We start from the raw sequence: 18,473 nt of genomic DNA on the forward strand, positions 1-18,473 counted from the left end.
AAGGGGTTCTACAACATTCTAATCTGTGTCCATTATTGGAAAAAGCGAATGATGACCAGCTGACTGAAGAGGAGTTCAGTATCTCAGAGTGACCAGCTGACTGAAGACGAGTTCAGTATCTCAGAGTGACCAGCTGACTGAAGACGAGTTCAGTATCTCAGAGTGACCAGCTGACTGAAGAGGAGTTCAGTATCTCAGAGTGACCAGCTGACTGAAGAGGAGTTCAGTATCTCAGAGTGACCAGCTGACTCAAGAGGAGTTCAGTATCTCAGAGTGACCAGCTGACTGAAGACAAGTTCAGTATCTCAGAGTGACCAGCTGACTGAAGAGGAGTTCAGTATCTCAGAGTGACCAGCTGACTCAAGAGGAGTTCAGTATCTCAGAGTGACCAGCTGACTCAAGAGGAGTTCAGTATCTCAGAGTGACCAGCTGACTCAAGAGGAGTTCAGTATCTCAGAGTGACCAGCTGACTGAAGAGGAGTTCAACATCTCATCTCTTTTTTCCAGGCTGACATAAATCTTCACATATTTTAGGCTATACAACACCACACAGTAAGTAATATCAGACCGATAAGCTAAAGTACTGTATATGACTGATGTGCTATGCTTTTCAAAACATTAAGTTAGTGATTTGCTGAACATATTGATTTTTGTTTAGATAATTTGGCAGACAAACACAAACTTGATTTTAACAAGGAACTATGGTAAAAAAAGAAAGAAAAGGCTATTAGTGTTATCCAGGCAGTGCCCAGAAAAGATCCTACATTTAGAGATGTGTGTGAAAATGGATCAGGAAATGAATGTGTGGAGGTGTGTTTGAGTTGTGGATGTAAGTGATGGAACAACAGAAAGTAGAGAGAGGCCCAGTCAGCTCTTGTGGATAGGGCCTATCATCCCAAATGGGTTTTCTCTCCACAGGGAGGCCCCATGGCAGGGTGAGGAGGTCAGCGATCTGGGAGGGCCTCAGGGTGGAGCCGCTGTGCCGGGCCCAGCTACTCACTGCAGGGAGACCGCGGGACAGACCCCGAGGACGCACCGGAGGGACTACATCTCCCAGCATGCCTGAGGGTGCTGTGGGGAAAAGGAGGCCTTGTATTTTTCAAGAAGCGTCATTCTATTCTTCGGTCTCTTCAGTGGTATGAGCGTGCAATGAGACTGAATGAGCCTGCTGAACGATTTCCAAAAGAGAAAGAGCAGGGACAACAAAGCGGGAAGAAGAATTGAAGAGGATGAGAGGGAGAGGCTGGCACATGCTTCTGAGCCATCTTTACACACACACACACACACACACACACACACGCACACACACACGCACAACACACACACACACACACACACACACACACACACAAGCACACACAGACACGGTTGATTTATGCATTCTTTACCCTGGGTGTGTGCGTATGCCAGTAAAACCTCTCACACATGGTTCACAGCTTAGCCACATGCCCCTCTGTCACCTTCTCTCACTTACTGCAGACTGCTGGGGACAAGGGAGAGACAGACAGGATAGACAGACAGACAGACAGGCAGGCAGAGAGACAGACAGACAGACAGACAGACAGACAGACAGGCAGATACTGGAACATAGAGGTTCATCTGGATGAGAGAAGAGAGAGAGAGACACACACACACACACACACACACACACACACACACAAACACACCTACACACACACACACACACACACACACACACACACACACACACACACACACACACACACACACACACAGAGAGAAACACAGAGAGAAATACTGAGAATCTGAGGGCGACTGAATATCATAATTTGATTTCCTTTCCTTTGACACCATTGACACCTACTCTACTAATGTGATTGATCATATAAAATTGGAAAACATACGGGTAGTTTTTAAAGGACAGCAGCTAAGTCCTTTGTTGACCAAATGATAACACTTTCACAGACTATTTCATGATGTTTTGTGTTTTGTTTTTGAACAGCACCTTCCAAATAAATCTGATCTCATGCCCTCTCTAGCTCTGTCTTTCATTTCCATACATTGGTCCTGCGTGTTCTCTTGATGGGAACACCACAGAATTAGCCTGAAAGGTTGTGGATATCAAATTCATACTCTAATCACCAAATGTCTGTCCGTCTGAGCACATTTCTCCCCCCAGTCGTTGCTCCGATCGCCTCCTAAATTTACTAAAACACTTTTCAGGGGTCTGGAATGATGGTGAAAAGAAAAAAAGAAGAAAAGATCTGCCCACAGGGGGCACTACAGCGATAATTTAATTTTTTTAGGCCTTCACACTCACAGAGCCATTGTGACATAATCAGCAGCCCTTCCCTACTTCCACTGATGACAGTGACTCCCAGCGCAGAATTACTGTATGATGAATATTGATCTCTAGAGTCTCTAGACGTAAAAGTCACATGAATTCTGATACGGGTCACGGGGGGGGGTTGCAGATTGCAGTGCGAATGTAGCCTACATGTATGTCTCTTCATGTTAAAAGGAGTCAGCTTCTTCTCCGATTCAGTCTCTCCAGGTTTGAATCCGTCTCCAGACCATAAAATCAGCAAAACTGCCCCATATGACAGGAAAATTGATGTTTTAATTAACCTGTGGGCCAGAATGAGAGAGGGAATAACTCAATTTGCGTTCCAGGCTTTAAAATATTTATGAACTTCCCACTGTTCATTACAGACCGAGACATTTCTGTGGAAAAGCTTTTCCATTTTCTTGACATTTTGTGGAAAATTCCCTATATGAATTGATTTAATTTGAGGCCAAATTATTGAATGGGAAGTGAAATTATTTTATTACAACTGAGCTGATCAATCTGAACTCAGAGATAGATTATGGAAGTTCTCTTCTCCACCAATAGAGGGCAGCAGCACTACTGCAACATGCAGAAGAGACTCCACTGTTCAGAATGCATCCACGCTGGGAAAGATAATACAGTAGACAGGGTGGATTGTTACCTGTAACAGCCATCATGCTCTTTCCAATGGCTCCAACTAATATAGCTACGTGTATCCAGTACATGTTATGAGTTGATCATTTGTTGATCTGTATTTTTACTCTTAAAATTACATAATCCCCGACTAGAAATTTGATCTATCATTGCATAACAATATACAATTAAATTAAATTTTTGGACAGATTTTGGACAGACACGATTGGCCTGTAGTGTGATAGATACCATTTTTGTGTAATCGACACAAAGAGGCAACATTTGGAGAGAACTAGAACAGAGGGTTGCTGTTAAAAGACACCATGAGATAACAAAGTACCATGAGGAAGAGAGTATGACCCATGGCTTCAATAGAGTTGCAGGGAAAATTCCCATCATAATTAGCTGTCATGGTCGGACTGAAAGTGCAGAGTTGTACTGTAGTCATGGGGAAAGTAGGTCTATACAGCGGTGTGTTTAGAGGTAGATAGGGACTAGTGAAAGTTGTTACCCCCCCCCCCCCCTCTCTCTCTCTCTCTCTTTGGTGACATCGAGAGGGGGGAAGATAGAGAGAGAGAGAGAGAGAGAGAGTACCCGAGAGAAGAGGGTCAGAGAGGGACAGAGAGACAGAAAAGGAAGGGGTTTGTGTATGTGTGACAGAAAAAGAGAGAGAGGGAGAGAAAGAGAGAGAGAGAGAGAACTTTGGGGGAGACCAAAGTAGGCTTCAAATCTGTCTGCCTCACTCACAACCTCCAGGCATACGTACCAGTCTGTTGCGCTCTCTCAACTTTTTCTGATTACAACTCCTACTCTCTCTGCACCTCTTGCCTTCGTTCCTTGGCAGTGGAGTGATGTTCCCTGGAAGGAGGTTACACCCCAGCTGAACATTTTTCACCTTGGAAAGTTTAGGCGTCCGGCTGATCACTTTGGGTTGAGTTTCTGAATGGGGACTTTTTGGGGAGACTTTTACGCACCGACTTGTGACGCCGGGATACATTTGTGAAATAACTGTTTTTTTCTCCCCTACAAGTTCCACATCCAAATCCGAATTTTTCTTCATTTTCTACCCTTTGTTCAATGGCAAGGGAGCATCTGAAGGAGATTCCGACTGATCGACTCTCTTGAGAAAAAAGTTTGGTGAACTTCTGCAACTGCGAACTTTTGCCATCACTTCTTTTTTCATTTGATCACACAGTTGAACAACGTCTCTATTTCTTTCTTTCTTTTTTATCGGGATCGTTACACGTTTTACTGTCCCCGCGGATTTTCAATTAACTTTGCTTTGTGCAGGATTTTTTTTTGGTGGATATCATGCCTCCTACCGGGCCGGAGAAGCGTGCTGCGCTGCGCCGGGTTTGGGCTCTGGTTCTCGGTTTGCTGCTGTGCGCTGCCTCGGTGTATGGATGCCCACACAAGTGCAGCTGCTCCGGGTCTCATGTGGACTGCCAGGGTCTGGGCTTTAGGACCGTGCCCAAGGGAATACCAAGGAACGCCGAGCGCCTGTAAGTGCTTTTATTACAATTTGGACAAATCGTATTTTCCTCTCATCATCTCTCCTCGCCTCTCCCCAATGAGAAAATATTGCTTTAGTCATGTGCCTGTGGTAGATACTTACTAATATAGTTTAGCGGCATTTTGGTACTTTTTTTAATCTCCTGTCCTATTCTTAAGAATATGGGCACTATAGTTTTGTTGTCGAAATTGTAAATATTGAATATTATGTTGACATGTCGTAGCCTAGTTCTTTTGAAAGGCTGGTTTTCAGGTGATGTTTTTTTTTAAGTTAAAAAGTAAAAAAAAAAAGTAAAAAAAAAAAACATTTATTTTTAATTTTAATTTTTTATTAATGTGTCGATATCTACCAAAGCCAGATTTAAACTAACCTACTGTTAACTCAGTGATATAAATGCCTTTTGACACCTCCACTGCCCTGATGCTTTTCATTTACCGGGAAGCAATTAGGTACTGAACATGAGAAAGCAAACATCCACCAAAACAAACAAAAGTCAATTACATTGTCAGAAAACATTAGCATCCAAACAGTCACCGTTTTTCTTTCCCCATAAACGACCATCCCATGCAGGCTAACTTACAAAAAGTTGGACTGAGGTTATTATTTTCCATGATATTGATTCATAAAAAAGGGTAAAATGTCTAAACTTGCAAATGAAAAGAACTAGGGAAAGTGAGTTTCAGTGGGGTTTCCCTCAACAACAGCTATGGTATTAGAGACAGGCAAGTTTAGGATGCTGGATGTAGCCTACTGTGCCAACTCTCCAATAAGTCTGTAGTCTATATAGGCTAAGGTCACACTATTGCCTGTATGCAGAACAACCTGAAGCTACAGTACAAATGTGCCTTTAATTGGTGACTGAAATCCCAGATCCATGCAGTTGCAGATTAATCACTAAACTGATGATGATTTGGGTGAAATCAAATCATTTCAAAGATTCAGTCCTCCAAGATGAGCTATAATAATAATAATAATAATAATACTGGGGGCGGAGTTGTTAAGGAAAGTGTCGAAGCAGCTTTCATGTAGCTAGAGGTCATTCGTTTTTACAAAAGTAGAAGAAGCAGCACTCTCTGAATCTACAATATAGTGCTTCCCTCACTCACTGTGGCGCAAGACTCATTCTGAATTTGGACAGTTGGGACGAATAACTCTAAAACATGATAGACAGTGACTGGATTATCCACAAATACTCCTCTGACTTTCCTAAAGAGCGTTTTCTGTTACTAAATAAAGCTTTCTTTGCATTTCATTCTTCGTTCGTCCTCCCTCAGCCAAATCACCCTGGTGAGAGTTAGCAGCAAATGACATTCACTCCTCAGGCCAGAGACAGGCCCCATACAATGTGCTGCCACCTCTTTCCTGATGTTTGACACGTATGCACGGGAGCAACCACACACACACACACATGCACGCATGCACATGCGCACGCACACGCACACACACACACACACACACACACACACACACACACACACACACACACACACACACACACACACACACACACACCTATGCTGTTAAGGTATGGAAGCTATTATGCGTGATAACGGAGCGGCTTAAAACCCTGCAGGGGATCAACAACAGACCTAACTCTGAGACAACAAACACAATCAGTAGGCTACAGAGGGAGGGCCACTGTGTGTGTGGTGTGTGTGTGTGTGTGTGTGTGTGTGTGTGTGTGTGTGTGGAAGGGGGGGTGTATGTGTGTGTGTGTGTGTGTGTGTGTGTGTGGGGAAGGGGGGGTATACGGGGGGTATGAGCAAGTGATTGGCATGTGTGTGCATACTTCTACTTTTGCTTTTGCTTTACTTTTGCGTTTGCGTTTTTGCGTCTTTGTGCATGCATGTGAGTTTCTTGGTGCGTGTGTGTGTGTGTGTGTGTGTGTGTGTGTGCGTGCACGCACGTGCATGTATGTGTGTGTGTGTGTGTGTGTGTGTGTGTGTGTGTGTGTGTGTGTGTGTGTGTCTGTGTGAGCCACACACACCCCGCGTCCGTTCCTCCTCCACACCACCGGGCGGGCTGCTGTGACCTCCCAGGACCTGTTGGCTTTTTACACAGCAATCCCCCCAAGACATTTACACCCTAGGAAAATAAATAATTAGCGCTGTGATGGGGAGGCGGGATAAGGGGGTCTCCTGCCTCTCGCCGGGGTCCCCGGGGTGCCCCGCCTCCCCTTCCTCCCCCCACATCCATCCCCTCGCTCCAGAAACTATGTGTTTATGTTTCCCTGATTTATCCAGGTCAGTGTTTCAGCTGTGACTTTGGCCAAGAGTTTCTCTCTCTCTCTCTCTCTCTCTCCCTCTCACTCTCTCTGTCTCTCTCTCTCTTTCTCTCTCCCTTCCTCACTCTCTCTCCCTCTCCCTCTCTCTCCCTCTGCCTCTCTCTGTCTGTCTCTCTCCCTCTCCCTCTCTCTCCCTCTGCCTCTCTCTTTCTGTCTCTCTCTCTCTCTCTCTCTCTCTCCACAGATATATTTTAGGGAGTGAGAGATGGGAATGGGAAACATTCAAATGGCTGAGATTCCAGCGCTAAAGGTTATGACATATGGGGGAACTTTTTGCATGAGCGATGAGCAGTGTTGCCTTGAGTGGAGATTCTGGTTTGGCAACTAGGACAAAATCCATGTGGATAACAGATTCTAAGAAGAAAAGTGCCATGAAAAACTGTTGTTGGTTCAACTTGTTGGTAAAAAAGAAGAAGATGAGAGTGAGGTTAAACTGCATTGTGTCAAAATTGTATAAAGACTATCGCCGAAATCGATTTGTGGGAAAAATAGTTCTTTATCCTTCAGATCTTCTGAAATATCGAGGCTTAAGTCTGTAAAAATGTTTCCTATTGCAATTTAAAAGGTAGGCTATCATGATTTGCTTTCATTTTGTGCTATCAATCATTCTGTGAGAGAATATCTCATTTATGAATTAAAGCGCTCATATGTTCCCTGTGTGTTATGGCCAGGAGAAGAGGAGGATGTGGAACACTGAAATGGAGAATCATTTATTTTTTAAAGATTCATATATTCATTCATTCCTTGGCCACTAATAGTTTTGAGCCCGTCAGTTTGAGTTGTTGGTTTTATGATAATAATTAACTGGTGTTTTGTTAAGAATGTGGCCAGTCAATGTTAGGGCAGCAAAACAACTGGACTCTTTTTATGGTAATGATGAGGATTGGCAACAGGCATTGTGAGTTAAGCACCTATTCAAATTTATTGATTCGGTTCATTCAAATGATTCCTGGCAACAAGGTGTTCCAAGATGACTAAAGCAATGCAACGTTGAGGCAACCTCTTGGGCAGTGGTGCACGTCCACTTTCCCTGTTCCCCGCTGTGCTTGGACGTATATGGTAGAAACACTGAGATGGGTGCAACTCTTTATAGGAAAATCCAGCCTGTGTTTGGTGTTTGGCCGTGTTTTTCTTATTCCCATGGTTAACTGGCCAACTGTCACGTCACATTAACGTTCTTCCAGCTCAGCTACGTTTGATAGCAGAGAATTTCTTCTCAGCGATCTAAAACATGAACGGTAAAATGTCAAGTTTTGGTTGTGTAAGCCTGTGTGTGTTTACACCTGCGTTGTGTAGTTTTGGTTGTGTAAGCCCGTGTGTGTGTTTTACACCTGCGTTGTGTTCTGGTGTGTGTGACGACATTCACGAGACAGGAGGCAGTACTGGCTCTCAGGTTCTTTTACTGTGTGACACAGAGAGCAGAGCTTAATGCACAACATTAGGGCGTTGTGTGCATTCGTGTGGTTTCGCTCCCCTCGTTGGCATCCCATAAGACTGCGCTACAAATGAAACAATGAGAAATAAATAATAATAATAAGCGCTTCAGGCGGAGATTTACACGACGACGACGCTCATCTCGTTGGCATTCCCATCCGACTGTGTCTGGAGCTGCGCACATAGCGACGTCACCGCGGTGGGTGCGTTTACAGACGACGAACTCCAGAGCACTCAAGTTCAAGTAGGAGATTCACACACAAAACGAGAAAATTTTGGTGTTTTGGTTAAATTCATAAGCGGAACATATTAAACCTGTTACATTTGCATAACAAAATAACTTGTGGAAGGCCTCAAACATCACAGACTGAAGATATCTAGAGTGGCAGCAATCTTCAGTTGGAGCTCCCATCTGAAGGCCTTGCTAGCCGGCTGCCATACAAAGAAGTGAACTTTGTTACACCATAAGGGACATTGCTTTTAGAGAAACTAATGATATCTATAGTGTTTATGAAGAGGTTGAATCCGTTAAAGTTATGTTACTGTATGTTAAGTTAAGTTGAAGTATATTAAGTTAAGTTTCTCTTTGATCTTTGTTTAATCTGCCAAGGATGTTGGCTGTAAGAGTGTCAGGATGTTTCCTTTAGGTCCGGCCCTGTTTCCTCTCTTATTGTATCCAGTAGTTGGAATGCAGTTAAGGTCTGCCACCTCTGGAAGTAAAGGGGGAGTGCGACGTTCAGTGCCTACATGTTGTAACCGTTAGAGGTCTTCAGGTAGGCCTGAAACCCGAATACCCAAGGACCCGAGACCCGGACCCGGCCAGGTCTCCGGTCCATTCAAAAGTAGTGACTCCAAGTCTGGTCCGGGGCCGGGTCCGACATTTATCGGGTCTGTACGGGACCGAGTCTCAGCTTTCTAATAATAGATGGGTCCATTCGGGTCCAGACACAAATTCCTTGCGTCCATTAGGTCCGGGTCCGTCATTCTGGATGTGTGAAGACCTCTAGTAACCATATACAGACCTGTGAAGACCTCTAGTAACCATACAGACCTGTGAAGACCTCTAGTAACCATACAGACCTGTGAAGACCTCTAGTAACCATACAGACCTGTGAAGACATCTAGTAACCATATAGAGTGAACCTGAAGACCTCTAGTAACCATATAGACCTGTGAAGACCTCTAGTAACCATACAGACCCGTGAAGACCTCTAGTAACCATACAGACCTGTGAAGACCTCTATTAACCATACAGACCTGTGAAGACCTCTAGTAACCATACAGACCCGTGAAGACCTCTAGTAACCATACAGACCTGTGAAGACCTCTAGTAACCATACAGACCTGTGAAGACCTCTAGTAACCATACAGACCCGTGAAGACCTCTAGTAACCATACAGACCTGTGAAGACCTCTAGTAACCATACAGACCTGTGAAGACGTCTAGTAACCATACAGACCTGTGAAGACCTCTAGTAACCATACAGATCTGTGAAGACCTCTAGTAACCATACAGACCTGTGAAGACCTCTAGTAACCATACAGACCTGTGAAGACCTCTAGTAACCATACAGACCTGTGAAGACCTCTAGTAACCATACAGACCTGTGAAGACGTCTAGTAACCATATAGACCTGTGAAGACCTCTAGTAACCATACAGACCTGTGAAGACCTCTAGTAACCATACAGACCTGTGAAGACCTCTAGTAACCATACAGACCTGTGAAGACCTCTAGTAACCATACAGACCTGTGAAGACCTCTAGTAACCATACAGACCTGTGAAGACGTCTAGTAACCATATAGACCTGTGAAGACCTCTAGTAACCATACAGACCTGTGAAGACCTCTAGTAACCATACAGACCTGTGAAGACCTCTAGTAACCATACAGACCTGTGAAGACCTCTAGTAACCATATAGACCTGTGAAGACCTCTAGTAACCATACAGACCTGTGAAGACCTCTAGTAACCATACAGACCTGTGAAGACCTCTAGTAACCATACAGACCTGTGAAGACCTCTAGTAACCATACAGACCTGTGAAGACCTCTAGTAGCCATACAGACCTGTGAAGACCTCTAGTAACCATATAGACCTGTGAAGACCTCTAGTAACCATATAGACCTGTGAAGACCTCTAGTAGCCATACAGACCTGTGAAGACCTCTAGTAACCATACAGACCTGTGAAGACCTCTAGTAACCATACAGACCTGTGAAGACCTCTAGTAACCATACAGACCTGTGAAGACCTCTAGTAACCATACAGACCTGTGAAGACCTCTAGTAACCATAGAGTGAACCTCTCTTCAAAAGCCACAGTTTTCTTCACTATTGTAAACAAGGCCTTTGGAAAGGTCAACAAGAGCAAAGCTGCGTGGGCCTCAACTGTTCACTTCCCGCCGAATGAACAAACACACACACACACACACACACACACACACACACACACACACACACACACACACACACACACACACACACGAACACTCACACACACACTCACACACACACACACACACGCACACACACGCACACGCACGCACGCACGCACGCACGCACACACACACACACACACACACACACACACACACACACACACACACACTCACAGGCGGTCCTGCAGATGACCTCAGGCCAGTCAGTGCTGTAATGTCCTCCTTGGGAAGCCACTTGAGACCTCATTTGCATCTAATTTGAGTGGAGGGTTTGGGGAGGGGGGGGGGGGGGGGGGGGGGGGGGGGGCTTAACGAGGCTGGAGAAAATGAATTGGGAAACAGGGACGGCTTTCCTCTCCCGGGTCCAATTCACACCTGGCCTAGAGGGACCACATAGACGCACGCACGCATGCACACATGCACGCACGCACGCACACACACACACACGCACGCACGCGCACACACACACACACACACACACACACACACACACACACACACACACACACACACACACACACACACACCCTGGAGTGTTGATTTTTAGAGCAGTGAATTCCAAACTGCCTCAACCCGCTACAAAACCTCAAAAGCTGAAAACCCTGTTGGAGGTTTTCAATTGGTTGTGCTGCAATCAGGAACATTGTGTGTGTGTGTGTGTGTGTGTGTGTGTGTGTGTGTGTGTGTATATTATGTGTGTGGTTGTGCGTGATTGCATGTATGCATGTGTGTGTTTGTGTGTGCATTTCTGTGTGTGTGTGTGTGTTAGTTATCCCCATCAAGGTTTATATGGGTATACGATGTGCATTCACACCTGTGCACATCTGTGTGTGCGCGTGCGTGCGTGTGTATACGCGTATGTGTGTGCGCGTGTGTGTGCGTGCGTGTGTACGTGTGTGTTTGTGCACGTGTGTGCGTGTGCATGTGCGTGTGTGTGTGCGTGTGTGCGCGTGCACAGTGAGTTGAATGGGTTCACTGCTGGAAGCGACTAGCTCCATGAGCCAACTTTACACAAACTAATTGTGATTTTAACTGTTCCGCCCTATAGCAGCACTTTGAGGACGTTTTGGCAGCTTTTTTACAAGCAACACCTTCTCTGCTTTCTCCAGCCGAGTCTGCCACCTTCTCTCCATCTCTCTCTCTCTTCCCAACTCGTTTGTTTCACCTTTCACCTCTCTTTCTCCCCCTCTTTCTTTCACTCTGCATCTGATGCTCTCTCTACCGTTCCATCTCTCTCTCATCCTCTCTTCCCCTCTTTCTTTCACTCTGCATCTGATGCTCTCTCCCCCTCCCTCTACCCTTCATCCTCTCTTCTCCATTTTCTTTCTTTCTTTCTTTCTTTCTTTCTTTCTTTCTTTCTTTCTTTCTTTCTTTCTTTCTTTCTTTCTTTCTTTCTTTCTTTCTTTCTTTCCTTCTTTCTTTCTCCATCTTTCCCTTCCTCTGTTCTTTTCTCACTTCTCACCCTTGCCTCCACTCCCCCCCCCCACACACACACACACACCTTCAGTTTGCCAGCAGCATCTCTCCAGTGGAGTTTTCACAGCTCCCACTTCCCCTCTGCTTGCCAACCTACCACGCTGTGCACAACAGTAGGAAACTGCCGCCGTGTGTGTGTGTGTGTGCAAGCATGCATGACTGTGTGTGTGTGTGTGTGTGTGTGTGTGTGTGTGTGTGTGTGTGTGTGTGCGTGTGCGTGTGGGTGTGTGTGTGTGTGTGTGCAAGCATGACTGTGTGTGTGTGTGTGTGTGTGTGTCTGTGTGTGTGTGTGTGTGTGTGTGTGGCATAAACACAACAATGCATGCACACACACATTCCGGCCTCTGCTGCTGGCTCTTATCAAAGCTTGGTGTTGATTGGTCAACGGACGCTCAAACTACCACACCCTCAGCTATGGAACAGCATTCCACGGTGGGATTGGAATCTGTGTGTGTGTGTGTGTGTGTGTGTGTGTGTATGTGTGTCTGCACTTCTGTGTGCATGTGTGTGTGTGTGTGTGTGTGTGTGTGTGTGTGTGTATGTGTGTCTGCACTTCTGTGTGTGTGTGTGTGTGTGTGTGTGTGTGTGTGTGTATGTGTGCATGCGTTTGGACTCTTGCTAAACTACGAATGTAGCGGAGGAGCACATTTGTGTTGACATAGTTCTCGTCCTAAATGTAATTTGACTGTATCAAGAACAATGTGTCAGCAGTTGGTCCAGCTCCCCATACAGACAGCATGGCAGTGGTCTGTTGTTGTGTAGCCTGGTGACCAGACTGATCAATGGAACTCACATTCTCATTCGTTCTGTCGATCAGTCTGCCTTTGCAGTGGGGGGGGGGGGGGGTGGAAGGGGGTGCGGGGGAAGTACTTGCCTTGACAGACAATTCATTCAGCCAATCAGCGCCGGCAAATCCAATCTTTCAGCCAATCAGCGCCGCCAAATCCTACCTCAAATCCAGTCGGAAGAACGGTGAACATGTCTTTTCCACCAAGAAACTCCACTGGTGCATTGTCTTGTTCTTGTTGAACTATTGAGTCTATTTCTGCAATAATACAGCAATACATACAGCTGTTCGCTTCGGGAGCTTTCATGCTGCGTTCCGATCTGCTAGTAGTTCCCTTCGAAGTTGACTGCACAGGGTATTCAGCTATATTACTTTACATTGCTGAATACCCTGTGCAGTCTACTTCGAAGGGAAACTACTAGCATATCGGAATGCAGCCATATAGGCTGCATTCCGATCGGCTGGCCATATTCTTTTGCCAGTCTCAACTACGCCAAGCAGGTCCCTGATTGGTCCGTGGGGACTGGAGGCCAGACTGATCTGCACCAAACCGAATGTGAAGTCACATGATCAGGATGCTTTACCAGACTGTAGTTCTTGTGAAGTCAATGCAAGATCTACTCTGTTGTACAGCACAGGTCGCCTCAGCCAAGCAGTCTGATGAGTCAAAGATCTACTCTGTTGTACAGCACAGGTCGCCTCAGCCAAGCAGTCTGATGAGTCAAAGATCTACTCTGTTGTACAGCACAGGTCACCTCAGCCAAGCAGTCTGATGAGTCAAAGATCTACTCTGTTGTACAGCACAGGTCGCCTCAGCCAAGCAGTCTGATGAGTCAAAGATCTACTCTGTTGTACAGCACAGGTCGCCTCAGCCAAGCAGTCTGATGAGTCAAAGATCTACTCTGTTGTACAGCACAGGTCGCCTCAGCCAAGCAGTCTGATGAGTCAAAGATGCGTTCCAAGTTCCAACCATGCTGATCATTCCCATGAAGCACAGCATGCCGTGCACTATCAGCTGCTTTGCCAACTTTTGTGGAAACCACTCAAACCAGGGAGCTAATTAGCAATCTTTCTTGTTTTCAGCTCTTTGTATTCCCGTGCTTATAGGCCACTTAGAAGAAAACAGTCAGTCACATGCTCTGCTAAGTGTTGAATAGAAGCCATCATTCCCTGGACGGTGATGTGGGCATAACGGTGATGCTAAGGATCTGAGGCACAGCCTAAATGTTATTGCTGTATTATAGACAAGTCTTCAGCACCAAATAAAGACCATATTAAGCTCGCTCGTTTTCTACCAACCTCTTAATGTCACGGCTATCATCTGCGGCCGTTTTGCGGTCAACATTTTGTGCCCTCCCCACTCGGTTTGATCGAATTATGGGATGCCAAATGGCACGGGTGAGGGTAACCGATATTTAGGCTTCTACTACTTGTAGGTCAGTGGGTGATCTTCTCATCGCCAAGTGTCTCCAGCATGTGGTCAGTGTTGACCTTTCTATATAATGACTTTCAGTCTGCCAAGCAGCCAGCCAGCTGGCACTCACAGTGGGCACTGCCCTTCTGGGAAACGGAGCAGGCTTTATGCCACATTAAAATGCACACACGCACACACACGCGCACGCACGCACGCACGCACGCACGCACGCACGCACACATACACACACACACGTACACACGCGCACACATGTATGCACGCACGCACACACACACACACACACACACACACACACACACACACACACACACACACGCGCGCGCGCACACGCACGCATGCGCAAACACACACACACACACACACACACACACACACACACACACACACACACACACACACACACACACACACACACACACACACTCACACATAAACAAAAACCATATACCTGGCATGAAAAAAAACCTGGCACACAAAAGCACCTAGGCACACAAACAAATAGATACAAAGGCCACATAAACAATATAAAAACACACACGCAGGCATGGAAACGCAAATGGAAACGCAATTGGGAAACAAATGCACACAGGCACACGCACACGCATGCATAGACACAGCCAGTCATGGACACGCACATGTGAGCACGCACACACACACACATCCATTTGCAAGTTTTCATCAGATTAAACATGCAATCGGCCGTAGCTGGAAACTGTGACATAATGAGAAATAGAGAGAGAGAGAGAGAGAGAGAGAGAGAGAGAGACATAATGAGAGAGAGAGAGAGAGAGAGAGAGAGACATAACGAGAGAGAGAGAGAGAGAGAGAGAGAGAGAGAGAGAGAGAGATTGAGAGATTGCGAGCGAGAGATTGAGAGATTGAGAGATTGAGAGATTGAGAGATTGAGAGAGAGTCAGGCAGTGGAAGTACCCCAAGACACGAATGACCTTCCTCCATTTTATGCCTACACAGAAGTCCTCAGACCCGGTCAGAGTGTGTGTCATACTTGAACGCCAGTCTGGGTTTGTGTGTGTGTGTGTGTGTGTGAGTGTGTGTGTGTGTGTGTCTGTGTGTGTGTGTGTGTGTGTGTGTGTGTGTGTGTGTGTGTGTGTGTCTGTGTCTGTGTGTGCGTGTGATTGTGTGTGTGTGTGTGTGTGTGTGTGTGTGTGTGTGTGTGTGTGTCAGTGCTGGAGTCGTTTGATGTTAACAAGCTATGCCACTGTTTTGTTAGGCCACTGTCACCAAAGCAACACATTATAGGCCCTGTGCAGAGACTTTTGCTGCGTATGTGTGTGTGTGTGTTAGGGTGTGTGTGCGCGTGCATGCGTGTGCCTTGTGTGTTTCTACATGCGCGTGCGTCTGTGCATGCATGTATGTGTTTGTGCGTGTGCACGTGTGAGTGTGTCAATGCATAATGTGTGTATGTGAGTGCCACTTGCCCGGTAATTTTCCCTTCTCATCCAAAGGTTCAGCTAAGCTCAATGTGACAGAGTGTTTATGTAGAGCTGGAAGCGTATGGAGAACTTGGTCACTGCGCTGCATGTGCGTGCGCGTGTGCGCGCGCGTGTGTGTGTGTTTGTGTGTGTGTATGTTTGTGTGTGTGTGTGTGTGTGTGAGAAAGAGAGAGAGTGAAATGAAAGTGAATGAGAGAGGTTTCATAACACTAGGTTGCAGTTAGCAACCCTGTAAACAAAGTCAAGGAGCCAGGAAGTATCTTCCTGTCTTTCTCCGTCTCTCTTAGCTTGGTCAAAACCAACCTGATAAGGTGAGCTCACATTCTCTTAGAGAGGCTTTTGGGTATGCCCGAATACCCCAGGGTCCGACCCGGACCAGCAGAGGGTGTGGGGCAGCGACCGGTGCAGCAGGGGGAAATTGGCCAAGTACAATTGGGGAGAAAATGGGGGGGGGGGGGGGGGATCTGTTATTATTATTTTTTTCACTGCAGGTACCGTTTGCCACGCATCTCAGGTCTCTGACATTGAAATTTCGGGTCCATTACGACCCGAGTGGACCCAGCGAGTGGCTGACACAGCTCTCAGTCATCCCTTTTTATATCTTCAAAGAACTCATTAAAGACGAACTGATCAGAAAAATAAGCATGTGATACATCAGCGTGATAAGAACTCCTAAATGAAAGAAACCATCTTTGGGAAACATGTGGCATGTAGTTGATTTTTTTTTATTTGGTCCATGTTAGAGGCTGAACCCCCAAATACCCGGGGGTCCTACCTGGACCCGGCCAGGTCTTGGGTCAGTTTTCAGCTTTCTAATAATAGACGGGTCCGGTTCGGTTCTGGGGACTTTTTGGGTTCGGGCATGACTTTTTGGACCCATGAAGACCTCTAGCGGGACTACTTGCCTTGACAGACAACTCCTTCAGCCAATCAGCGTCGCCAAATCCAATCCATTCCAAATCCACTCGGAAGAAAACGTCTTTTCCACTGGGAAAGTCAGCTGGTGCATAACTCTTGTTCTTGTTTCTTTGTTGTTATTGAGTCTATATTTCGGCAATAACGCCACTTATGACTGTTTACTAACATTAACCTTACCGCTCGTTGCTTCAGGAGACGCCATTACTGTTTTGCTACAGTATGTTGTCAACTATGACGCAGGTCTCTGATTGGTCCAGTCTCTGTTTCTCATTCATCTTAACCTCCTTCTCTCCTCTATCGTTATCTCATTCTCTCTTTCACTCTCTCTTTCACTCTCATCCTCTCTTTCACGCTCTCTCTCTCTCTCGTTCTCTTGGACTCAGAGTCTGTGCTGAGGAAGGAGCCCTTGTTCTTGTCAAGTGGCCTCTCAGTGCCCAAATTACCCCCCTCCCCTAACCCCACCCCCCCCCTCCTCTAACCCCCCCCCCCCCCCCCCCTCCTCTACCCCCCCCCCCCCCCCCTCTCTCTCTCATTCACTTACAGCACAGCCGTAGTAAATCCAGCGAGAAGCAATGCAACCCCTATAAAGTGCAGCAAGAGAAAGGAGCTAACCAAACACAGCTCTCTGGGTTTACAAGCCTTTTGGCTCGTGACCTCCCAAAGAAAGGGATGCTTACAGGCGACTCCCTAATGTGGTCAAGTCTGCACTGCATGGTTAACACTGACACCAAACTATGAATTTCCTGAGGTCGAGAGACATTAAGATCGAGTTGGGCATGCATGAGAGAGAGAAAGAGAGAAAGAGAGAGACCGATGAAGAAATAGAGGTTGACAGATGGAAAACGAGGCAGCGGGAAACGTATCGCCCCCCCATGAATGATGCAGGCCCCCCTGGACCAATCTGTAACAAATAGGTCACCCTGTGTTGACCCTGTAACTGAAGCGTCCCCATCGGCCAATCAGGGCAGTTTGGAAAATGCTGGAACGCAGTGTGGAGATGCATCACTCCACCTCCCCGCCACACACTGACTTTCATTCCAGCAGGTTTCATAAATCTGATCTTCAGAATCTGAGATATTGACCATGAAGGATGGACGAATGAGCAAACGAGCAGATGGACCGCGATCCTGCAGTCCACATTTGGGGGCAGGTAGAGAGAGATAGACAAGAAGAGATGAGGAGAGAGACAGACAAGAAGAGACCAGGAGAGAGAGAGAGACAAGAAGAGACCAGGAGAGAGAGAGAGACAAGAAGAGACCAGGAGAGAGACAGACAAGAAGAGACAAGGAGAGAGAGAGAGAGACAAGAAGAGACCAGGAGAGAGACAGACAAGAAGAGACAAGGAGAGAGAGAGACACACAAGAAGAGACCAGGGGAGCGAGATGAGGGATGTAAAGATGGTAGAGAACAGGACAGATGGAGAAAGACAGGAAAAAACAGGCAGAATTAGAACATATAAAAGCGAGAGGCAGAGACATGATAATGACTGTATGTGAGAATGAGAGGAAGACAAAGAGTCTCTTCTACTGTCGTCCTCTACTGTTCCTCTTCTCTCCTCTCCTGAATCTCCACTCGTCACATCGTGGAAAACACATTCATTTACTTTCCCAAATATGCCTTGTTAGCATTGTTAGCGTTCCTCACTGAAAGTCACAGCTTGCTTGTACAAATAGAGACCTCCCCCCCGGTGACTGTGTGTTGAGGAAAAATGGCCGACTGAAATGCAACATGTCACAGCGTCTCTTTACAGTGTCAGAAAGCGGCGTCTTGTTTCTGAGACGCGCAGAAGCCGCCTTCAAACAGTCCCACT

The 18,473-nt window shown here is 46.3% G+C and overlaps 2 protein-coding genes across 2 annotated transcripts in view; both read left to right on the plus strand.

Moving 5' to 3' along the window:
- Positions 1 to 18,473, plus strand: part of LOC310790632 (histone H3.2) — a gene marked incomplete at its 3' end in the record, with an annotated part of 494,832 nt that overhangs the window by 10,200 nt on the left and 466,159 nt on the right. The gene's annotated exons all lie outside the window — the stretch shown is intronic.
- slit3 (slit homolog 3) overlaps positions 4,235 to 18,473 on the plus strand; it is a gene marked incomplete at its 5' end in the record, with an annotated part of 417,236 nt that continues 402,997 nt past the window's right edge. The window contains one exon of the mRNA XM_083652464.1: positions 4,235 to 4,425. Coding sequence (XP_083508590.1) covers positions 4,235 to 4,425 — 191 coding nt within the window. The remainder of the gene's footprint in view (positions 4,426 to 18,473) is intronic.

This window comes from Poromitra crassiceps (genome assembly GCF_964638095.1).
Source record: "Poromitra crassiceps genome assembly, chromosome: 15".
In the NCBI taxonomy this organism is placed as follows: Eukaryota; Metazoa; Chordata; class Actinopteri; order Beryciformes; family Melamphaidae; genus Poromitra; species Poromitra crassiceps.